Source organism: Trachinotus anak, unplaced genomic scaffold, assembly GCF_046630095.1.
Source record: "Trachinotus anak isolate AG129_WGS33_773 ecotype Australia unplaced genomic scaffold, CSIRO_AGI_Tana_v1 ptg000024l, whole genome shotgun sequence".
Lineage (NCBI taxonomy): Eukaryota > Metazoa > Chordata > Actinopteri > Carangiformes > Carangidae > Trachinotus > Trachinotus anak.
The window spans coordinates 7,809,866-7,829,815 of NW_027273875.1; the positions used below are offsets into that span (position 1 = coordinate 7,809,866).

Genomic DNA, 19,950 nt, shown 5'->3' on the forward strand with positions numbered 1-19,950 from the left:
TTAGAGAACAGAAAGTGCAGCACTGTGTTTCTACATATGATACATTTATCATGTGACCTCAGATAAAATTAAAGTTCGTCATTTTGACTGACAGATTGTATTTGGCATAAACAGAATGACTTGAAAGGAAGTAATAACTTTGGAACCTTTGGAAGGTAAAAATGGTTCTGAAATATGAAGGTTAGTTAAATATTTTTAAAGAAGAGCACTGACCAGAGAGCATTGACCAAACATGAAACAAGAACAAGAGCATCTCTGTGAGGCTGTTAGTCGCAGCGGTGCTTGGAGAGAAATGCTAACGTACATTAGCAGGCTAACGTGCATGTTTAGCAGGTTTTCCAGGTTCACTATAGTGTATGTTAGTATACTTACATTTGCTAATCAGCAAAATGAAATTATTCAAATCACAATCCATAGTTAACCTTTATTTTAACTTTTTTGAGTAATACCTATGACATAAGAAACTGACTTTCCTCTATTAATCAGCACGCATGAACCAAAAATATGTATATATATTTTAAAAATTCACTTCTTTTGGTCTGCTGAGACTTGTTTCTCTGAGATGATTCTCTTACAGGAATTTCTTTTTGTGTAACACAAGGTGTGTCTCATGCCTGGAGCATGTTGACCTAAATTGGCAGGGGAAAAGTTGGCCCTGTGCTTTGAATAGCTATCGGCTTCATTCAGAAGGAAATCTAGTAGGAGAATTTTGTGTACACCCAGATAACAAACACCTCTTCCAGTCCTGACATAAATGTGAGTGAAGGTGACACTTCTGTTCATTCTCATGCTTTCAGTTACAAATACCTGTATTCTGTGGGAACACTTTATTTTAATACTGAAGGTTCAGAGACAGTAATTCACAGCATCATTAAACTTAGTTCACAGTACAGTTAAACAGATATTTAAGTAAGAAAATACATCCATAATAATGAATATACAACACCACATGTGTTGCTATATTCTGTTGGATGGAAACACGTACCTGCCAAAACAAACAAGGTTAATGTGATGTTGTTGCACATGAAGCCACTGTCACTTGAGTGGGTCTTGGCAGAGGTCCTGCACATGTTACTGAGCAACACTGGGCATTTTGTTCACAGTGGCTGGAAATACTTGAAGTTCAGAGGCCAGTCCAGGGGCCTCACTCATGAAAAGGTTCTTACACCCAAAACTGGTGCTTTTGAAGACATTTAGAAAAATCCAAGAGTCCCAGCATATTCTAAGTCCTACATGTAGGATAAAAGTATTTATTAGTTATTATAGTACTCTGTCATTGGGCTTTCCCTTAATTACCCTCATCGTGACTTGAAGGTTGATGAAGTTCAATCTCAGACCAGAGGGAAAAATCTGAGCAAAGAAAATTATTGACTAAAACTAATCTACTAACCTCCAGCTGCTATTTTAAGAGGAATAATGACTCATACAATATGATGCCCAATAGAAAAAACAGAAGCTACCACTGAAGTTTCAATTATCCAACTGGAATAACCATTATGGGGGATGACATATTTCCAAGTCAGCAGTGAGAACAGCAAATCAGACATCACATGAATGTTTCGTACGCTCCTTCAGCCACAGAGGAGGAACTAATCAGTGACAAAACCTGATCTGACTGAAGCTCGTGTGTTTGCTTCTGGGTGCTGCACAATTGCACTTTGCCCCACCTTTAAAGCCTTGATGTGCATTAGAAATGACTCAGACTGGTGAAAGTCTTGTGAAAGTGTTTGAAGACTTGTTTGTGGATGTTCAGTCAGTTTGTATTTGGATTGGTCAAAATATTTGTGAACCCAAACTGACAAACCGCTCTGAATATTTTATTTTGACAGTCACCTGAGGTTTCTCCTGAGAGTGAAGTCATTGTTATTTAGATCACTAGGTGGCTACCACCGATTTTTGAAAATTTCCTCCACTTACCATAATAAAAAACAACCTCAAAAACTTTGCAAAGAAAATTTTAGATTAAAAAAAACTGCACAAACCTATTAACCCACATGGCAGTGGGAGCTCTCATTTCCACAGACACACAGCACAATTTAAAGTAGCTCTGAGTGTAGTCACTGTAAACATTTACTGCTACTTCATCTGCCACAGAATCACAAACCATTACTTAAATGACAAAGTAGACTTGCATATGATGAGCGTTCTGTTGCCGCCGTCCTCCACCTCTACTCGCTCTTCTTTTTAGCGCTGGTGCTGCTCCTGTAGCAGAGGACCTGGGCCACGAGGACACAGCTGAGACAGGCCGACAGTATGTGCGACAGAGTAGCCAATGAGCTTCCTTCTTCCTGTACACAAAGTTTGATGCAATCTCAGTTAGTAAAGGCAACAACAACAGATCAGAGTAGTGTAAAATATGCAGCTGTATTTATGTGAGTGTGTGACTCCTGGCTACGCACCACAAAGACAACACTCAGAGACCCTGCCCACGTCAGTAACACAGACAGAGTGGATAGTTGGCCTGTGTGGCCGTTACAGTAGTTGGTTCGAGCCTGGAGAACCTGGAAACAACAAATCCGACAAATAAATTCACTCTCCTCTGATTAATTTGCACAGCTACTTCAAGGTTCAAGCTCGGAAATTGAGCTGTACAGACAAGATGAGCCACTGAGTTGCTACCTTGCTTGCAATTAACGCCACCAAACTGGAGGCCTGCATCACTGAGGCGACTGCTGCAGCTGCGTATGAGCCCAGCAGGAACATTACACCACTGTAAGCCAAGAGGAACACCATTCCTGCCACATAACATAACACAAGAGGATGATATGAGATGGATAAGATGGTAGAAACTTGAGATACACAGTAACATTTGTGACCAAAATGTAATGTAGCCTACATACTGATGATTAAATAACCATCTGAATTGAAACTGCTCCCTTGTTGCTGGGAAAGATTTATGAGTCAAGGGGTAACAAACGCCACAAGGTGGCGCTGTAGGACAGCACCAACCAAACATATAAGGAAGACTGTGTTAATGTCTGTCACATGAAACTTTGCTGTTAGCGGATGAGCCGTTCCTCACAGTCATTGAGTGAATGACAGTGGGACACACACAAGCTTTTCAGCAGAATCCTTTCACACTTCTGAATTGCCCACATCCAGGGTTTTTTGTTTTTTGTTGTTAGTTTCTCCCGCTCCTCTAATGTTTGATCCACATAATTAATTCCTTAATATGTCTCACAAATCTGTGTAGAAGCAGTCACGAACAGTGCCACAATCTGATTTTTATTTCATTATTAAACATGTGCATCATCTGTGCTTTGTAAAGCCTTTAAACAAAACAGATTTAAACATGCAGGAACTTCGTCTAGAAGTAATTTATCATAACCTATTTCAGTGCTTCGTCCTTCCTAAATTGAATTACAGTACTGCCATGCACCAAAAGGTCTTTGCACAGAGAAAACATTTGAGCAAGCAGTTTGATAAAAACAAGGCTGGTACACCGAGTGCTCACTAGTAAGTGGTTTATTATAACTGTTGCCAAAAAGCAGTAGTTATCTGAACCTGCCATCTGCATCCTCCCTCAACATTTAAAACATCAAGGGGAGTATTTTTCCCTGTTAGCCAGGGATGATGAAGTTTATTTGTATGACTCTTTACAGAGGACATTTAAAAACAACAAATGTCAACCTGACTGATTCACTGAAAGATGAAAGGTACAATCTGATAAATATCCAAAAATAATAATGAAAACTGATTTGAGGCAGTCCCACATACATCCTTCTGCTGTAAATACTCCCTGCAGCACCAAATGTGTTATTATTAAAAGTGTATTATCTATTAAAACCAATGCACTATATATGCCCAAATGAATAATGTTTGTCAAAAACTTAGGTGTCCGGATGTTTAAGGAAATTACTTTTAGCAATATATATTTTTTTAATCAAAGCATATATTTATTAGTTGTTTAAACTGTTACCTCTTCAATAGGAACAAATGGGCTAAAAGCCACAGGGAAGTTGAGAGATTATCTTTTCATGTTATTTAATGTTATAATTATAATTATAAATAAATAAATATAGTTTGTATATAGTATTTATAGTTTGCACACACTTTTCCATTCACTTGAATGAGTTACACACACACACACCCACACACACTAGAGAAAGAGAGAGAGAGAGAGAGAGAGAGAGAGAGAGAGAGAGAGAGAGTTACACCAGCTACATCCTGAAACTATTATTTAGGATGTGCATTTCAGACAGTTGGCAGATATGTGTGCTAACCTGTGAGAGTATCAGCATGATAATGCAGGATGAGGAAGACAATTGCAGCTGTCTGGGCCAAGGTAAAGAGCCTCTCAGCCCAGGCACTGTGGAGCAGTTCAAGTAAAACACATGTAAGTGCACATGTATGATAAAAGATACATATTGACAGCTGCAAAACAGAAACATACTCAGGGACTGAAATCTCTGCAGTGTATGGATGTTAATGGGCCCACTGTCTTGAACCCTGCGTTGGGGTATGTATGATTAATCTTTTACATTTATTGAATGGATGGCTGCTGAGGCGCTCGTGCAAATGATTGACCACTGACTCACACATTCATAAAGCATGAGCCAGTACGTTTTTAAAATGGGTGTACTTTCCAGCTTCATAGGAAGGCAGAATGGTGTGAGAAAAAGTAAATAAGCTGCTGCTGTGAAAACAAAAACCCCTTGGATGTTGAGGAAAAGAAAACATATTCAAGATAATAGATGGAGAAGTATCAAAAATCTCAGCTACAGCGACTCATTATCACCAAAACTAAATGATGGAAGAACTAAAACAGTCTTAGGCTGATGATTTCTGAAGTGACAACACTTTACATTTATTCTACATGTCTGTCTCAAAGCAATAAGAACTGGGAAGTTTGTCACATGATTATTACTATAACCTGTGACACTGATTTTGCTCAATGACCCACTGTGTGACCCTAGTCAATCAACATAGACTGCGATCCTGGTTTGAGCAAATGGTATCTGCAGCAACAAATTAACCACTGAGTGTACGATAATGTCTTTGACCTATTTAACACCCACTTATCAAATACATACAAGAGTGGGAAGTTGTTGATCATGGCGTACACAACAGGACATGAGGAAGCATAAAGTTGCAGCAGGACAGAGGACAGACTCAGACCGTCTGCACTTCCTCGCCACAGTATCTTCAGCAGCTGAGGCAACTGTGCTGCAGGGAGACAACGGACAAGGAGGTGAGGATGGAGGGGCAATCAATATGTAAACAATGAATAACAACAATCAATAAAACATTGTAGTTATTCACATGAGGAATCAATTAGCTATCGTGTATGTCAATCTGAGACTGAGCAGCTGCCAGTCACATGAAAACCAACTCTCGCTTCTTATCTATAACTCCTTCAAAACACACAATATGGAAGAATAACTTCTTCATAATCAGATTAAATTTCATTGCATTTCACATGAACAAGTGGAAATATCTGTGCCTCTGCAGAGACACAATTTTAATGCTGTGGTTCAGTTGTCCTGTCATGGTTATCTACACTACAGCACAGGGGCATTTAAATCCTAATTTGATCATTGTGTCAAAAAGATCCAATCAGTGAAGATTAATCACTGTATTGTTAGTGAAATGATATGAGTGATGAAAGTGGGGGGTTGTTTAACATTTCATGTAGTTTCCTTTAAAAATCTCACATGTATGTCAGGGGAGGAAACTATTATATATCAGTTGGTTGTTAATGTCCGGCTGTAGTCATGCGATTAAATCAGGTAGGTTTAGGCTGAGGAGAGACCTTACCCAGGAGTGTGTCCAGTAAGATCCAAAATCCGGCAATTTTCTTCAGTAGGAACTTTAGGCACGGCACTGTGGCATAAATGAAAACTGTTAAACCTGTCAGATCACAACAGATGTTCGGCATCTGCAGCCTCTGCCAACGCCTATAGATAACATAGTGACGGACCACTTGAGAGCATAGCCCGTGGTTTTGTAAGACAGTAGCCTGTATTGTACTATAGAGCAAGGTATACCAACATAATGTCAAAGTTTTAGGCTGGAATTAAATTTGCAGTGTTGCATAACCGGGAGAGGCCATTACATCCTCCACCACCGTCAACGCAAATCTGCACAGATTTCTCGCAGCGTTTCACCCGCCCACTCCCACATTTAAAGTCTCACCGTGCAAGTGAAAGTTGACGAAAATCTCCTCATAGCATTTTTGTGGCATTAAATATGTAACCAGGAAGTCTTTGACGGGAGACGTGGCCATAGTCGGTCAGGAGCAGCCTGGAGGGATCCTCGGCAGTGGGGGGAGTGGTTCAAAGGTCCCCCAATATTTACAGCGGAGGAAGAAGAGGACACTGAGCCCGGACAGTTCACTGCCCCATCTGAGGGGCTTCCTGCGGTGTCCGTGGTCCGGAAGTCCACACCTACATATAGACATCCCTTAATCACTATTGTTTGTGAAGTATGTTTCACTGTGGATATTTAAAACACTACACTAATACACTTGAAGAGAAGCTCGCGGTGCTGGTATTTATGTTTTTGTTATTATTAGGGTTTTGCTTTTTCCAACAGATTCTACCATATTAGAATTTAGTTAAATGACATCTACAGCCCTCAGAAAGTATTCAGACACCTTCACTTTTTGCACACACACATTTTAAAATCTACACCCAATCACCCACAAGCACATAGTGAAAACATGTTTTTAGACATTTTTGCAAATATATTAAAAGTCAAACAGTGAAATCTCTCATTTACAAAAGCACCCGGGCCCTTTGCTGAGGTGGCACTTCACTTCACTGGGCTAAGACCATGGCTGTGGTGAAGCATGGCGGCAGCAGGGGGGATGAATTTAGCCAAATATAGAGAGGTGCTTGAAGAAGACCTGCTCCAGACTGCACACAACCTGAGACTGGGGCGACAGTTCACCAGGAAAAAGGCTGGAGTGGTGTCTGGGTGGCATTAATGCATTAATTAACTGCAGGTCTGATAAAATTGTTTTTTGGAAAAAAATATGATAGTCAGGCAAAAACAAGAGAGAGAGAATGTAGTTGCATTAAGACAAAGCATCTTCCACAGCACCCTCCATCTCCGCATCCTGCAAATCTTGACAGATTTATTGCAGCAGTTTTCACACGACAAACCTTCACAACAATCACCATCACTCGAACGTGCATCAAGTAAAGTTCCTAACAACTATTTTCTGGCATGAATTAGGGAGGAAGTAAGGAATCTTTATGGGGAGAAATAGACAGTAGGGTTCACATAAATAACTGACCATTTCTACATTTTCATGAGTTTGCATCTTTAGTTTGGCAATTGTAAAGTGAACTTAATAAGTTACAGATTCACTGAAAACCTTGATTATCTTCTTGTGTAATGCAAAATTCAGAAGATGCATAAAAAAAAAAAACCAGAACATTTAAATAAATCTAACAAATCAAAAGTACTGGTTTTTCTCCCTACTTTCATAAGAGTACAAAGACCACTGGATTAAAACTACTCCAGCAAATACAACTTACACAAGAAGTTATTAAAGTACATGTACGGGTCATTTATCACTTAGTTACATCTCCTACACCAGTTCACATCATTAGTATTCAGCTGCAAGTACAAATAGATTTCTCTGTTTTGGTTTGGCATGGCTCCTCTTCACTGGAAACAGGAAGGATTTGAGCGAGAGACACCTTGAATGATGTGTTTGACATGTTTGAATGATATACAATTTAGGGTTTTTCCATTAATTTTGCTTTTTCTGTTATACAGGTTGTTGTAAATAATAACACTGTCTGATGTCATATGCCACAAGTTTATACAGTAAATACAAAGAGAGAAAGTAAAATACAGTAGTTTCCTTTTTATGTGTGCACAAGTTTATACAGTAAATACAAAGAGAGAAAGTAAAATACAGTAGTTTCCTTTTTATGTGTGCACTTACTGTGTCACAACTAAATGAAAAGCTTAAAAATTTAAAAAGACAATTATTAAATGTTTTGTCTTTAATAACTGAATTGGTAATTATCATTAATCATAATCATATTGATATGATTTTCTTTTAATTTTGATACTGTAAATGTATACATAAAAGAAAGTACATACAGCAATGTGTGTTGCATTTCACATCATTTCTTTCATTCCTGCTTTTCGATTTATATAAATTGAATGGAGATTAGCCTTTAGTCTGTCTTGTTGGTGTTGGGAAAATAAAACACTGTACAGTATAACAAAAGAATGAGGAAGAGATACAAATTTCCTTAAACTCGTAAATAATGAATTCCTCAATAACTGCTAGAAGTGGGAGGGTAAAATATCGAGCAATGCCAAGAATTCAGTGTTAATACACATGTCTAAAACTGCAATAAAAATGTTTCTGACCTTCAGTTCTCTGTTCCCTCCTGCAGATGTTCTTATTGATTGTATTTGCTGCAGTGGGTGAGGTTGGTGCCCTGTACAGTTTCAGTGTAGCAGCAGCTGGTCTGGGCAATGAGCCCCTCTGCAAAGTCAATGACACATGGACAACACCTTTCAAAAACAGGTGACAAATCATCATTTTCTGTTGACATTTGTTAACACTATGAGGTTATGCTCATTTACAAGCCTCTTCTCTTACATAGTAATTTCACCAACCTGACTGACCATGCGTCCTGGAAAGATTGTTCACTACTCTGACAGCAACCAGCTGTCTGCAGGTGTTGCTCTGTACCATTCAGATGACCAACGGCCTGTTTGGCTGCGTGTGTGGAACCTGCAAGAACAAAGAGGTAAAGACAAAGAAGTCACATGTCATTTTCCATGTTGTCAGGAGATCTGAATCCAGACATTTCTCGCTCTCCCAGACATTATTGTTGTTGTTTCCTGTTTAACGTACAGGAATTGTAACTTCCTGCTCAGGAGGCCTCTGATCCTTTGCATTCATACCTGAAGAGGTGACCGGTATTCCTGGCCAGAAGCTAAGAGTAGTGTTCCTGAGTGCATCTGTATAAAATTATCACTTTGAAGTTGTTGTTGTTGTCTCTGATAACACATTTTGCAATTTATATTGTAATGTATTTCATTATATATGTAATTTTTAATAATTATATTATTAATTTTATATTGATAATTTTATTATTATATTATATTATATTACTTTATAAACATCTTTTCTCATATGGCTTCAAATGAAACTGGAGGGTGGCTCCTCAGGGTCCCAACAGTCTTTAATGGCTTTAATTCATCCCCACACAGGATAATGGCGAATTCATCATCATTTTTTATTGATTTATTTATGTGTTTATTCACATGTTTCTTCGTGTGTTTGTTTCTATTTCCAGTAATTGCTACTGCTGAGCTGAAAAGCCAAAATCTGTCAGCTTTGCTTTGATTTATTCCAAAATCTATGTAAAATGAGATATAATTCAGGTGATGAGAAAGAGTAAAGGAAATTGTCCTAAACTCGTCAAGAATAAAGAATTTACCTTTATCTCCTCTTCTAAATATCTTGTGTTCAATAATTCAGTACATGACATAAACCTGGAGTCAAAAAAGCCATAATCTTTCAATTATTCTAGCTGGGAAAGTAATGATGATTGTGTATTGTACTATATCATGGATTCAAGCAACACTATCTGCCCTCCCCTTGTGGGAGGATGGAAACTCCAAATCACTGGCATGCTTGTCATATTTACAGCCGTGACTTTTGAGTTCACAATGCCTCACCCAAGGGTTGCTAGGAAACATCACATGTCTTGGGAAGCACGGCTTCCTGTCTTCCCTGGTACAGTATGGAAATGACTTTAGTCAACTGCTTGATAGAAACTAAAAATGTGGCCCAGCGTCTGGTCAGTGTTTAACAACCAACAACGTGTAGATGTCAATGACACACTGTTCCTGCTCCACTTAGCAAGCTGCCACAGGTCTAAAGTCCAACCGTGCCATGATCCTGGAGTCACAAAGTCAATACATCACCAGTATACTGTATGCAGTAGGTGGCAATAAAAACACACCTCCTACAATAAATCTTTGCTTTCTTAATAATCATTTAGTACTTCAGACATTACAGCAACAAAAAAGAAAGTGAGATTTAACTTCAGTGAGTATTTTAGAGATCTGATCACTAAACCAAACATAAGATCTCAAGAGTGTTGTAACCATCAACATGTGCCCAATAAAACGCGCATCTACACATTTTCTCTAATAGCTTGAACAAAGAGGCGCTGTCTCTAAGAGATACCATGGAATGAGTCACATTTACTACTGCAGCCTATCCCAGGCTATGTTTGTCGATGTTATCTGCCTCTTATTGCGCCACCCACACCCTAACATCACTCATACTATTTAGTTCTTGTTGCCAGTCCAAACACATTTCACTCTTTGGGTTACTTTCAGGTGGGACTTCCCCTCTCTAGAAACCGGACTCATTTGAAAGTTGAAACTTGCTGAACAAGAGCAGCAGTTTTTCTCTCTGACAACATGTGCACTGGAAAATGCTCCCGTTGCATTGCTGTTACTCTGTACCCGTTAGCGGTCATATCCATCATCTGTAACATTGTGTTGTTCTTTCCTGGTGGGGACATCAAGTATGCCAAAGATGGACATATAACAGAAGAGGTGAAATACATGGGGGGTCTCGTTGGAGGGGGTATAATGGTGAGTTGTCTTTTCTCCTGCTTTTTACTGACGGGTGTGACTCTGGACTATAGCCAGCTGTAAATTCCTTTGTTAAGAGCAGCCTCAGAAAAATGTTATATTCATACAGAAATCTAAAACTGAAAAATACTGGATTTATGTGATATATTGGGTTTTAATTGTTGTGTCATGGTCATCTCGCCTGTTCTGAGTCTTAGTTCTGTGCTTCAAGATCTGTTTTGTGCTGAATTCTGCCTGGAGACTGACTTCCGTAATGTCTCTGTTAACATATTCATCAAGCTGTGACTTATCAAGATTAAGTGAAAATGCTCACTTTGAGTAAACTGAATTGAATATTAACTACTGTTAACTCATCTGCCCTGCTACAGGTGTTGATCCCAGCATTTTATATCCACTTGACTGGAAAACAGGGGTGCTGTGGGAATCGCTGTGGGGTGAGTCAGAACAACAAATGAGACATTTCACATGCTCAGTAATTGTATGTTGTATGCAGGAAAAAATACACTTCTGTAGCTGATTAACTCAAATATAAAGTAAATTTGAATTACTACATTTTCAGGAAACATTCAACTCAACATAAGCAGTGGAAATAGAAATAGTTGATGCAAAGATTTGTGTGTATAGATAAACAATGGGATGGCGATGTGTTAACACATTCAAATAAAACATCAAAAATGTTTTTTGTAGTTGTATCCTTCAATCTCCCTCTGCAAAGTTACATTTAAGTAAAGTCACACTGAATTCAGGACTTACTAAATTAAAAAAAGATCAAATATTCTGCATGGTGTTGCATCACTAACCACTGCACAAAGTTGAAAAATGTCACAGACTGTAATTAATCATGAAACCATCAGAGCGGATGTGAAACATGTTCAAATCTAGAATAAGTCAAATCAAAACACAGACAGAACGACAAACCTTGACGGTTTTGATGTTGCGGTAAAGCAAATGTCAGTTGACGACTGAATACCTTGTTTATCTGGGTTATAAAAAATGTTTCTGACCTACCTCTGCAGATGTTCCTATCTATTGCATTCGCTGCGGTGGGTGTGGCCGGTGCCCTGTACAGTTTCATTGTGGCAGTGCTCGGTTTGCAGAACGGGCCCCTCTGCAAAGTCCTCCTGGTTTGGACGACACCTTTTAAAGACAGGTGACTCGAAGGAGCTACTTTCTGATGACAATGTGAAAAGTTATTTAAGACCTGATCGTTCATCAACCTTTTCTTTCGCATAGAGACCAGAACTACCTGACTGATGAGACATTTTGGGGAGCCTGCACAGAGCCCAAGAACATTGTGCAGTTCAACATTGGACTGTTCAGCACCCTGCTGGCCACAAGCTGTCTGCAGCTGATTCTCTGTGCCATTCAGATGATCAATGGGCTCTTTGGCTGCCTGTGTGGAACCTGCGGTGACAAAGGGGTATGACGAAGCTGAGCCAATATCTCAACAGATCACTGTCTCATTTCAGATTTCTCAAATACTTTGTGTATTTTAACTCCGGTTTTTGGTGTCTATTTTACTTACAGCCACTGTGAGTTCCTGACAGTTGACTGGCACTCCCTGCTGGAAGACTGAGGGTAGTCTTCGACTGCATCCGCATAAAATATTTGGTTAGAAACTGTAACCATCTCTATTTGACAAGATTTTTATATTTTTGTGTGTATATCATGATGCTTCATACTTTGTTAAGTTAACCAACACAGAAGACAAAGTGCTATTTTTGTGTTGCGTTTCATTATATTTAGCCTTTCACAACAATTTTAACCTTTTTAAATATTGTGCTTGTAAAATAAAATCCTGGACAAAGTTCATTGAGACCTTTAATACAGTTTGTAGTATTACAATGAATATCAGCTTTGACATCTATACAAATATTTGAGTGTCATCTGAATAAAATATCTACATTTCTTAAATGAAATTACAGGAACTACAGAACTATGTCTGAGAAATTTGCATTGTCAACTAAGCACTGGGGGAAAAAAATGCTGCACATGGAACACAGTGGCAAAATGGCACATTAGATGAAGCAGCTGATATTTTCTGACTGAGTTGTACATGACAAAGGTAATACAACAAAAAAAATGCAAAATGTAGTGATTTATAAGGCAAACAATGGGTCCCAAAATAATGTAGACTTAATTATAACAATCACAACAGGAATGGTGTATAACACGGTGAGAGAAAAACTGTCAGTGTGACACCCTCAGTTTAAGATGTACACAAGAACAGGTTGACTTCTTATCAGCCACTGCTCATCATTTGGCTGATGACGGCAACATTTTTAGGCTCCACTTCACAACACTTGCCTTTTAATGCTGTTTGAAAAGTAAGCAAATGTTTTAGGATATTTATCGGCAGCTTTGCATTTTATTGTGACCACACCTAAACAAAGCAGCATGCGATCCCAAACTGAGGTGTGTACTCTGCTCTGAAACTTTAAAGAAATTCCATGACTAAAAACACGTCATCACAACATATTTTAGGCAACTTGAATTAATGAGTATACGCCACTTCACATTTTCAAATAAAATCTTCATGCGGTGAGCTAAAGTAAGGTTTTGTACATCAAGATAACCTCAGAACCTAACAGAGTACTTCTCTTACTCATGTCCCTGCACACAGGGCAAGTAAAGAATGATTTAAAATGATCGGCAGACACAAACATTTCTATGCGGATACGACTTTGTTGAGGTAGACATAAAATAATAAACAGGAGTGTTGACATTCCCCCACAAAGAGGCTGGTTAATGTTGCTCAGTGCTGTACTACACGTTTTTTTTCATATACTGTACGATGGCGACAGCATATTTGGAGTGTTAAAAACAAAGAATACTCAGATCTAAAAATACATTTATGTTAGGTCTTAAAAGATGTAAACACTATGTCAAAGGTATATCTGAAGTTCAAAAGAGATGGAGTGTGTCAGTTTTAAAGTTTAACAAAAGCAGGAAATGGCAAAAACCAGATCCCACACAAGCTTCAAAGCTTCAACTGTTCTCATGAGGTTATATGGCTATAATACTACTTCGCCGCTCCTTCATTTGTTTTTGTACATATCAGCCCTTTTAGTTGTCAAACTGCTTCATCATGAGCTTCCGGCTGACCTCATAACCAAGGAACAGTGCACCGTTAGCAGGGAAGGTACGGACCATGGTGGGGGTCAGACCCGAGTAGAGTGCCCTCACACCTAGACACAAGAAACAGCAAACACTACAGTCTTGTAGGTAATAGAAACAACAGGAATCTTGATTCTTTTTCACAAGAATGCTTTCACCAGCAAAACTGGACACAAAACATCCCTGCTAAGATTGATAAAGAATAAAGCATAAAACACAATTTCTGCCTACCTTCGCTACGAGCAATAGTCATGAAGGTTTTGAAAAATCCCGCCTGTTTGCCCAGCATTGACATGACCTGGATCCGAGACTTGACACAGTCCATAGGATAGACCACCAGCCACAGACACGCCCCTCCGAAACCCCCGCTGAACACAATCGGAGCCACACCTTCAACATACACAGTAACACCTGTCAGATTCCGACTCAATGACACTATACACTGAAAGTGTGGGAGGTGAAGGCAAATTGATTCTGAGGAGCTGACATTTGAAGTTGACGTTTCCAGCAAAGGGCAAATGTTGTCTGCCCTGTGGTAATGCAGGCAGAATTTATTTATTTTTTTCCAGTACCTATGTCATCCTTGTCACATTTCATGTAGTCTGCAAAGCCGGTGCGGCAGAGCTCATAGGCACCGAAGAAGCAGAAGTAACCGGGGACCTCTCTGGCTATGGTGGTGGTGAGGCCCTGGAAGAAGCCGACTGGTCCCTCATTCCTCATAATGGATTTCACCACAGACCACACTGTGCTTCAGACAGAGCAGAGGGGAGACTGGCTCGGTCAATGCACACACAACACAAAATTATTTACAGATTAATGTGTTTCCCAGAAATTATTTTTTCATGCACTTGATTTCCACTTGAGCCCCACTGTTGCTGATCAATTGCACCAATCACCAGAAAAAATTCCTTGTATGTGAAAACATACTTGGCAATAAAACTGATTCTGATTCTGATTCTGATTCTGATTCATGAAGCAAACACTAGCTCATAGAAATAATGCCATATAACTACTGCAATTTTATAGACTATAGAAGCTCCCAGTAGAAAAAACATTCAATGGAAATTTTACAGAAATATTCACAAATAATTGAAGTTTCATGTCTCTGAATCTGTTACCAATTTCAAATTCAAAGGTGTTATGTAAAGTAAAAAAATAAATAAATAAATAAAGACAATACATCAGTACGAAGAAAGTAACCTTCAGTATGTGACCAAAAAAAAAACAAAAAAAACTTTGAGTTCTTTGAATGTCAGTCTTTAGAGTTTTCGTTCTTAAACATTAAGTTACAGTATGTCTATCTTTTATTTAAACCCTAAACTCAATATATTTTATTTAAATTTGCATAATGGTAGATTAGCTGTATTAAAAAATTGTTCAGCATAATTTAAGCTCCTGGATAATAGCCAAAGTTCAAAGTATCTTTATTATCCCATACAGGGAAATTGGTTTGCAGCCAGAATATACAAGAACACTTGTACAAACACAGACATAACACCAAAACACTTATGAAGATCAACAAACAATATAACATGATGGCAAGAGTGATATAAAAGAGTTAATTTGGCATCAAGGTGAGAGTCCAGAAGTCATCCAGTAAACAGTAAAATACTATCTGCCATTTAACAACTGAATGGCAGCAGGGACAAAGGGAAACTCCCTTGGTCTTCAGAACGGGCACCCTACCCTGACGACCTGAGGGTAACAGGTGATCTTTGCACTCCAGAAGGGAATTAGCCTTTTGTGACTCCTCCCTGAAATCAGACTAGTCACTTTGATGAGGCTGCGGGGCCTGTTGTTGTTGGCCAGAGCCATATGTAGCCATATATGGAATCAAGACATTTAAGCAACATAAGAGTAAATGGCTTATACAATGTTACCCAAAAATGTGTGACTATTTAAAAACCACTTACTTCTGGCTCTTAGCTATCTTGCCTGATGCCTCCATTTCATACATGGCTTGCAGCCGACACTTGACAAGCTCCGTGGGGCAGAGTACTAGCGAGGAGAAGATGGATGCTACTGAGCCGGCACAGGCTTTCTGCATGTCACTAACAGAAAGGAAAGGATAAACAGAAAACAGTTTGAGATCTGACAGGAATTAACAAGCGTTAACAAGAATGTCAACATGGTTAACATCATCATACCTCAGCACAGCTTCGTTGTGCAGTCCAGCCGTGAAGCGGATGACCTGCTGGCAGAAGCCGTAGCTCATGAAGAGCACAGAGTTCTCTGCGATGTTGGCCATCAGCGCTGGTGTAGTGCCCTGGTAGAGACCACGAAGACCCACTTGTTTGTAGGTGGACGCAATGCAGTGGATGAAACCCCGGTACAGCGTAGGAAAGGTCTGCATCTTGACCTTTGCTGTGTCCAGAGGCTGCCCACTGAAGACACATGCAGCTCCCCCTTGGAAGAAGTCAGTGAAAAAACTGTCAAAAACAAGTGATCCATAAACAGACGCAGTAAACACACCTTAAAAAGAATGGCTGTTACACATTCTTTAGGAAAATCAAAGTTTGTGCTCAATATAACGTGCTGTGGAGAGAGAGATAAGAATAAAGGAGGGCTTTATAGAGGGTTGCGCTCCACTGAGCAGTATAAACAGTCAATAGAAACCCACAGAGAATCAAGCCGGAAAAAGACAGGAGTCATCAAAATGCCCTGCCAGGTCAGACATGGCCAATGAGTCGCACAGTTAAGTAGTAGAAAAGCAGCGTGGTTATCTCATAGAGATTAAGGATAAATTTTTATTGTCATTCCAGAACATGTTGTAGATGCAAGGAAACAAAATGAGGTTCTCAGGTCACAGCTAAGGAAACAGCAATAATAACCTTAAGAAGATTAAAGACAGTGTACACTGTGATAGTGTTTGTTTGAGCACAGTAGTTACCTATGGCTCCTGCAGAGAGGTCAATGATGGCCTGGACCACTGGGTGTGGGGCCATGGTGACCAAAAAGTTGTCAGAAGAGGTTTCTCTTTCTTTCAACTACCTAGTGAAAAAAAAAAAAAACACTTAGTGATACTTTACTTCCTAACCCCACTAACAGCATGCACTGCTACATTTTATCAGAGCACTTTAATCACTATAAATATTCACAAAATATAAGCAGTCATTTGTTTCTTCAAATACTCCTCAGAGACAGGCAGCGTGTGTGTTTCAGTGGCAGGATCAGAGCTCGGGACGGACAGCAGCAGCTGGGTTACAAAGTCCACTACAATAAAACCGGCTCTCGGTTGTGGCATCAGTGATTGTTTACAGGAGGCTAAAATGGGACTGTATGTAAATAACTGTCACGTTTACTGAAATGCAAGGGTAGAGATAACTTTATGGTTGAAATCACAACCATTTCATAATACATATTAAAAGTTTGCATTAACAGAAGTGTGGAGACAACAGTATCATTTTCTGGTATTTCATTTTGTACCACAATTTGGTCTTAATTGTACTTCTTCAGCCTTTACGAAGTGGTAAAAATTACAAACTACAATTCTGTCCAGTCTAAAAACCCTCTTTTTACTTTTAAGTTGGCAGTTTATTTATGATAATGTGAATTTTAGTGCTTTGACTCAGACTAAACTCAAACATCAGCAGCAGCATGTTCTGCTCCTGCTGATGTTGGTGAGTATTTCTAACTTACCACCAGAGGGTGGCAAAATGCTATTCTTTGTACTCAAATAAACCATCTTTTAGTTATCAAACGAGCTGAAGGACATGTGAGCTTTCACCGTGGATTGTGGGTTTAAAATGAGAGTAAAATGTCAGACAACGAGGTCACATACGTGTAGCTAAAATATGCTAACGATACTCATAAGTGAGTTGACGGTGGATGAAAACCGGTCGAAAGTTGTGGGTTTCCATGTAGCCACTGTAAACTCCACATGTTTAAAAGCTAAACAGATGACTGATAGTGATAATTACATGGTACAAACCTCACAGGAGTGCGACCTATTCAGCCCGGGGCATCAAAGTGTCACAGCTAGTGGACCCGGGGAGCTGCTGGCCGAGGCTAATGGGTGACTGCATGCTAGCTGACACCGCCACACCACACTTTCAAGGTTTAATGTTATCTCACTTGCAGCATCTAGCCTTGTGTCCACTCAGTGTAGTCAATGAATGGATCGGCCATCAGTGATAGTGATGTGGAGGAGGGGAGTCTAGAGGTTGCTGCATGAGAGGACGATAAAGTGAGAGCTCCCACTCTGCGCGAAATTCCAGGTACCAAAAACTGACTTACTAGCAAACTCTGATTATTTGAAAGTCTATGATTGTTGTACGTTTCCGTATCGTAGAGGTGTGCATTTGACATTGTTCACTTAAAATGACTAATAATGATACTCTTATTGAATACAATTAACATTGTTTCATTCACTAAAATTTGTAGGCCGATAGGAAGACTTAGAAAACCATTGCTGCCTTTACCCTTTTCCTCCCATTTTAACACTATAGTACCTATTACATAAAATGTAAGCGTCTTCTATTGGTTTTGTCGGCTGTTGTCATGAGCTACAGGAAAAAAAATCAAATACATTAATATGCAGATATAGCCAGTCAGTCATCTTTTTCTATTTAAGATCTTTGCTATACAGCTGCATGAACGGCAAAGCTTCCGGTTTACGTTCTTCTTCTTCTTCTACTATCCTACTTGTTCTTCTTCTTTGAATTTAGATGTTTTACCGGCACCTACTGGAATGGAGCGTGGCGGGGAAAAGCCCAAATAAATTCTCTCTATTATTCCTGTACCACGTAAAAAATCAGCAGATGGGTATTTTTCATAATGTCTTTCCAAGCAGATAGCCCACCCCAATGTAAGATTGTGTTTTCCATCATTAGCCTGCTGATATTAATTCCCTCCTTTCTTCATCATACCTGTTGCAATCAGTCAGTAGCCTACCTGTTTGCCAGTTCATCGTTTATTACAGTGTGTGCATAGACCAGTCGGGTGTTTGCCTATTCTATGGAGTATTTCATTTAAACCTATTCTCACACATGAAGACATTTCTTCCTTTGGGGTCCAGCCCCATATTCCACAAACGCCAACATGTTTTGAATACTGTAAAGATGTGTTCCTGTGTCAATTACCTCCCAGTATACCTGCCAAATAATCCTAATCCAACTGTATTTATATGTCAGTTAATGGTTGTTTTAATGAGTATTTAGCCAATGTCTACCTTGTCATTTCCTGCCTACATGAGCAGGAACTGAAAGGAGGGAGATATCCAGTTCCCTATAATTTCACCTGAGTAGCACATGAAAGGTTAGATACACAATAGCCCGCCTGCATGACGACTTTCCAGACTTCATGCTTGAAGGCGCTGATAAGTTATCAGAAGTGATTACAACACTGGGTGGGTTATTTTCTTTCTCCCATTGTAATGCTATATTCTGAAAAATTCAACTGTGTACTGAAAGATACTGTCTTTATCACTGCTGCCCCACAATGAAGGATGAAGAATGCGGCACCTGTGTGCCCAGACTCCAGTTCTTTTGAACATCTGTAAATATGAATATCTTGTGTTGGTGTTGGTCAACATCATTTTTGTGTGCTATTGTACTTTGATACCAGTTCCCTGTCCACCCAAAACTGTAAGAACTGGACTTACTACACTCCCAACAATCCTGTAAAATGATCTTTGTGGGTCTACAATGTGCTCATGGATTAACCAAATATCGCAACATAATTTTGACTCTCCTAATTCGTAAAGGCATTTCCATCATTTCATTTTACATTGCAGATACTGGTGATGTTTTAAATGCTCCATGTTGCAAATTTGAACAGCCTGAGCCTGTTCAACATTAAAGTTTTTAAGGTTGGTTTCTGCTGCAGAAATGTATCCATAATCCATGACTGCTTTCATAAGAGCCCAACAGATATTTAATAAAGATGTCTTGTTTGCTCCCCAATCTCACCATGATAGACATTGCAGTACATTGTTGGTCTTTTTCCACTTGTTTTTCACTTTGTCACTATGTTGACACCAGGTAAGCTCGAAATTGAACAGAACTCCAAGAAATCAAACCACCTTATCATGTTTATCCTTGTAATCCTACAGGTATTGATTTATGGGCTTCAGTGAAGCATATGATTTGTGATCTTGTGATTTCGCAGTTGACCGTTTAAATCTTAATTTGTTTGTCTATTTTTCCACTGAAGATGCAGCTTCCATTTTGTTTTTAAATGCACATTTTCAACCCAGATTTATAGCAAATCAACATTCAGTGATTTATATTTTGCTCAACCTGT

General features: G+C 39.2%; 4 protein-coding genes across 4 annotated transcripts; 2 read left to right on the forward strand and 2 right to left on the reverse strand.

The window, feature by feature from the left end:
* Positions 1–812: 812 nt before the first annotated feature.
* Positions 813–6,359, reverse strand: LOC139607526 (mannose-P-dolichol utilization defect 1 protein-like). The gene is made up of 7 exons (XM_071460458.1): positions 6,136–6,359; positions 5,758–5,823; positions 5,034–5,166; positions 4,224–4,309; positions 2,620–2,735; positions 2,400–2,501; positions 813–2,288 (listed from the first exon to the last, which is right to left on the reverse strand). Exons 1-7 carry the CDS (start codon positions 6,224–6,226, stop codon positions 2,169–2,171), a joined length of 714 nt encoding a protein of 237 aa, XP_071316559.1. The 5' UTR covers positions 6,227–6,359; the 3' UTR covers positions 813–2,168.
* A 1,879-nt stretch (positions 6,360–8,238) lies between these two features.
* Positions 8,239–8,947, forward strand: LOC139608118 (transmembrane 4 L6 family member 5-like). The gene is made up of 2 exons (XM_071461605.1): positions 8,239–8,499; positions 8,617–8,947. Exons 1-2 carry the CDS (start codon positions 8,364–8,366, stop codon positions 8,823–8,825), a joined length of 345 nt encoding a protein of 114 aa, XP_071317706.1. The 5' UTR covers positions 8,239–8,363; the 3' UTR covers positions 8,826–8,947.
* Positions 8,948–10,271: 1,324 nt separating this feature from the next.
* On the forward strand, positions 10,272–12,402 carry tm4sf21a (transmembrane 4 L six family member 21a). The gene is made up of 5 exons (XM_071460460.1): positions 10,272–10,590; positions 10,959–11,024; positions 11,607–11,740; positions 11,824–12,010; positions 12,118–12,402. Exons 1-5 carry the CDS (start codon positions 10,414–10,416, stop codon positions 12,124–12,126), a joined length of 573 nt encoding a protein of 190 aa, XP_071316561.1. The 5' UTR covers positions 10,272–10,413; the 3' UTR covers positions 12,127–12,402.
* slc25a15b (solute carrier family 25 member 15b) lies at positions 12,398–17,820 on the reverse strand. The gene is made up of 7 exons (XM_071460456.1): positions 17,639–17,820; positions 16,598–16,698; positions 15,855–16,113; positions 15,621–15,758; positions 14,280–14,455; positions 13,939–14,097; positions 12,398–13,778 (listed from the first exon to the last, which is right to left on the reverse strand). Exons 2-7 carry the CDS (start codon positions 16,650–16,652, stop codon positions 13,657–13,659), a joined length of 909 nt encoding a protein of 302 aa, XP_071316557.1. The 5' UTR covers positions 16,653–16,698; positions 17,639–17,820; the 3' UTR covers positions 12,398–13,656.
* Positions 17,821–19,950: the final 2,130 nt, after the last annotated feature.

Bases quoted from the DNA above. Each gene is read 5' to 3' on its own strand.
- slc25a15b (XM_071460456.1), bottom strand. From the start codon at position 16,652: ATGGCCCCACACCCAGTGGTCCAGGCCATCATTGACCTCTCTGCAGGA. The intron at 16,114-16,597 runs GTAACTACTGTG...ACTTCTTCCAAG, and splicing joins CCTCTCTGCAGGAGCCATAG to GGGGAGCTGCATGTGTCTTC. The intron at 13,779-13,938 runs GTAGGCAGAAAT...TCTTGTGTCTAG, and splicing joins GACTATTGCTCGTAGCGAAG to GTGTGAGGGCACTCTACTCG.
- LOC139608118 (XM_071461605.1), top strand. From the start codon at position 8,364: ATGTTCTTATTGATTGTATTTGCTGCAGTGGGTGAGGTTGGTGCCCTG. The intron at 8,500-8,616 runs GACAAATCATCA...TCCTGGAAAGAT, and splicing joins AACACCTTTCAAAAACAGGT to TGTTCACTACTCTGACAGCA.
- tm4sf21a (XM_071460460.1), top strand. From the start codon at position 10,414: ATGTGCACTGGAAAATGCTCCCGTTGCATTGCTGTTACTCTGTACCCG. The intron at 10,591-10,958 runs GTGAGTTGTCTT...GCCCTGCTACAG, and splicing joins TCGTTGGAGGGGGTATAATG to GTGTTGATCCCAGCATTTTA. The intron at 11,025-11,606 runs GTGAGTCAGAAC...CTACCTCTGCAG, and splicing joins GCTGTGGGAATCGCTGTGGG to ATGTTCCTATCTATTGCATT.
- LOC139607526 (XM_071460458.1), bottom strand. From the start codon at position 6,226: ATGGCCACGTCTCCCGTCAAAGACTTCCTGGTTACATATTTAATGCCA. The intron at 5,167-5,757 runs GTAAGGTCTCTC...GTCTCCCTGCAG, and splicing joins CTTACTGGACACACTCCTGG to CACAGTTGCCTCAGCTGCTG. The intron at 2,289-2,399 runs GTGCGTAGCCAG...CTTTGTGTACAG, and splicing joins CTCTGAGTGTTGTCTTTGTG to GAAGAAGGAAGCTCATTGGC.